This window comes from Triticum urartu, chromosome 5A (assembly GCF_056163025.1).
Source record: "Triticum urartu cultivar PI428250 chromosome 5A, HENAU_Tu73, whole genome shotgun sequence".
Taxonomy (NCBI): Eukaryota; Viridiplantae; Streptophyta; class Magnoliopsida; order Poales; family Poaceae; genus Triticum; species Triticum urartu.
In genome coordinates, this window is record NC_141877.1 from 459,599,891 (window position 1) to 459,602,782 (window position 2,892).

General features: G+C 57.0%; 1 protein-coding gene across 1 annotated transcript; it reads right to left on the reverse strand.

Moving 5' to 3' along the window:
* Positions 1-241: 241 nt before the first annotated feature.
* Positions 242-816, reverse strand: LOC125556238 (uncharacterized). The gene has a single exon (XM_048719010.2). The coding sequence runs from the start codon at positions 692-694 to the stop codon at positions 497-499; it is 198 nt and encodes a 65-aa protein (XP_048574967.1). The 5' UTR covers positions 695-816; the 3' UTR covers positions 242-496.
* Between the last annotated feature and the right edge of the window lie 2,076 nt (positions 817-2,892).

Sequence of the window (2,892 nt, forward strand, 5' to 3'; positions counted from 1 at the left end):
TGCGTCAAGCCAAACCGAAAAGCACATGCTGCCAAGTGCCAACTGCCAAGGCCAGACGCCGAGATTATCGCAACTCGCCGGATAACTATCCCGACCATCCATGTGCCTCCATGATGATGGAGCGCTAAACTAATGAGCAGTAATAAACAGGCACAAACGGAGGCATGATGGAGCACTAAACTAACGAGCAGTAATTTTTTCAACCAATGAGCGGTAATTAACAAAACGCAAAGGGAGGTAATTATCATCATCAATCTGTAAATATAATCTCTGCTAAAATATCGACATCATCGGAGCCAAGCAACAAACGGGAATTAATCCAGCAGAAAATCAATGCAAATCGACCGGCCCCGGAATCTCCTCTTCGCGGACGGCATGCCGCTGTGCGGGGGATCGATCCCCAGGGCGCGGCGGACCGCCGGGGCCGGAGGGGATCCATCCCATGCCGTGCTGCTGGCAGAGTAGATCCCGGGGGAGGGAGGGAGCCCTCTGGGCTCTAGTAGTAGGCGGGCGGGGGCGCGAGGTTGAGGTGGCCGTAGGCGCGGTAGGAGGCGCCGTCCTGGAGGTGGATGCTGGAGGAGAGCTTGTGGAAGCCGCGGGTGTAGACGCCGAAGCCGAAGACGAGGCCGACGGCGATGAGCACGAGGATTATGAGCATGCAGATGCAGCACGCCTTGCTCGGGCAGCAGCACATCTTGCTGATCTCGGCCGCCGGCTTCGGCTCCTGGCTCCGCTCCGCTCCGCTCCGAGGTAGGGGAAGGAAAAGGCGAGGCGCTTTTGCTGGGGCCGTGGGGGTGGGGGGTGGGGCTTTTGGGAGGCGTGCGTGACCGGCCGCGCGGCTGTTTATAGAGACCGCTCCGCTCCTGTGCTGGTTGGGTTGGGGGAATCGGGTTGGCTCGGTGTCGAGTCGCGGTGCGGTGCGGTCACGTCCGTGGTTTGGCTGGCGGTCGTGGCTGGCTTCGGTCCGGTGCCACTTTTCAAGGGCAAGGTGGTGGCGGTGGTGCTGGACGTGGACACCGTTGCGGTTCCAGAGACGGGAACGGCACGGTTTTTACGAGGGTACCTGGTTGGTTCGGTGGGAGGTCGTTTCGGCTTCGGGCTTTGGTCCCACCGTGTCCGAGGATCGTCGGCCTTGCGCCCACGGGATCCAGCCAGGTGCCCGGTAGCAGGGCCCGGGAGCTCTGGTCGCTGCCGACCCCCTGGTGGGCCGGCCCGCTACACGCTGCACAGGGAACAAAAATGCAGCACATCGAACACAAATCGGTACAATCGGAAACCAGGATCCTACTTTTCCCTCACGTCAGGGTTTTATCTTTCTCCCGGGGCGATTGCCGCCGCCGTCGAGTAACGCTGCTTCCCTACCGCCGATCTCCCACCAGTTGTATCGCCGGGAACGAGGAGTGGTCGTGCGATCGTGCCTCGCCCGGGCCGTCTTCTGGCTGGTGGCGGAAAGCTAGGGTTCCACCTTGAAAACACCCGATCTGACTGAACTTCGGGTAAGAGATATCGATGGCGGCTGAGGGAGCCTCAGGCTCCTCAGGGATCAATGATGTGGAACGGACGATGGAGGAGCTGGGATTGAAAGAGGAGGACCTTGATGATGTGGTTTTTGATGAGGAAGATGCGCCGCCAGCCGAAGCTAGACGGATCGCGCTAGCAAAGGTCAATACCAGTAAGGCCTATAGTCAGACATGGTTCTATAGGAACATGCGATCAGCGTGGGATATTGCGCAGCAGGTGAAGTTCAGACCCCTAGAAGATAATCTCTACTCTGTTCAATTCTCGTGCTTGGGAGATTGGGAGAGGGTTATGCATGATGGCCCCTGGAACTTTCGAGGAGATGGGGTGATTATGGCACCGTATGATGGCATTACAAAACCGTCTACGATCAAGCTGGAGATGATTGATATTTGGATCCAGATCCACGACGTCCCTGACCTATATGCCCATCTGTTGGGGAACGTAGTAATTTCAAAAAAAAATCCTACGCACACGCAAGATCATGGTGATGCATAAGAATGAGAGGGGAGAGTGTTGTCCATGTACCCTCGTAGACCGAAAGCGGAAGCGTTATCACAACGCGGTTGATGTAGTCGTACGTCTTCACGATCTGACCGATCAAGTACCGAACGTACGGCACCTCCGAGTTCAGCACACGTTCAGCTCGATGACGTCCCTCGAACTCCGATCCAGCCGAGTGTTGAGGGAGAGTTTTGTCAGCACAACGATGTGGTGACGATGTTGATGTTCTACCGACGCAGGGCTTCGCCTAAGCACCGCTACAGTATTATCGAGATGTACTATGGTGGAGGGGGGCACCACACACGGCTAAGAGATCAATGATCGATTGTTGTGTCTATGGGGTGCCCCCTGCCCCCGTATATAAAGGAGCAAGGGGGGTGCGGCCGGCCATAGGAGGAGGCGCGCCGGAGGAGTCCTACTCCCCCTCCTTTTTCCTAGTTGGATTAGGACTTGGGGGGAAGGAGGAGAGAGGGGAAAGGAAAGGGGGACGCCCCCCGCCCCCCCCCCCTCCTTGTCCAATCCGGACTTGGGGGGAGGGGTGCGCGGCTGCCGCTTGGCCGCCTCTCCTCTTCCTCCACTTGGTCCCATAAGGCCCAATAGCCTCCGGGGGGTTCCGGTAACCCCTCCGGTACTCCGGTAAAATCACTATTTCACCCGGAACACTTCCGATATCCAAACATAGGCTTCCAAACTATCAATCTTCATGTCTTGGCCATTTTGAGACTCCTCGTCATGTTCGTGATCACACCCGGGACTCCGAACAACCTTCGGCACATCAAAACACATAAACTCATAATAAAACTGTCATCGTAACGTTAAGCGTGCGGACCCTACGGGTTCGAGAACTATGTAGACATGACCGAGACACGT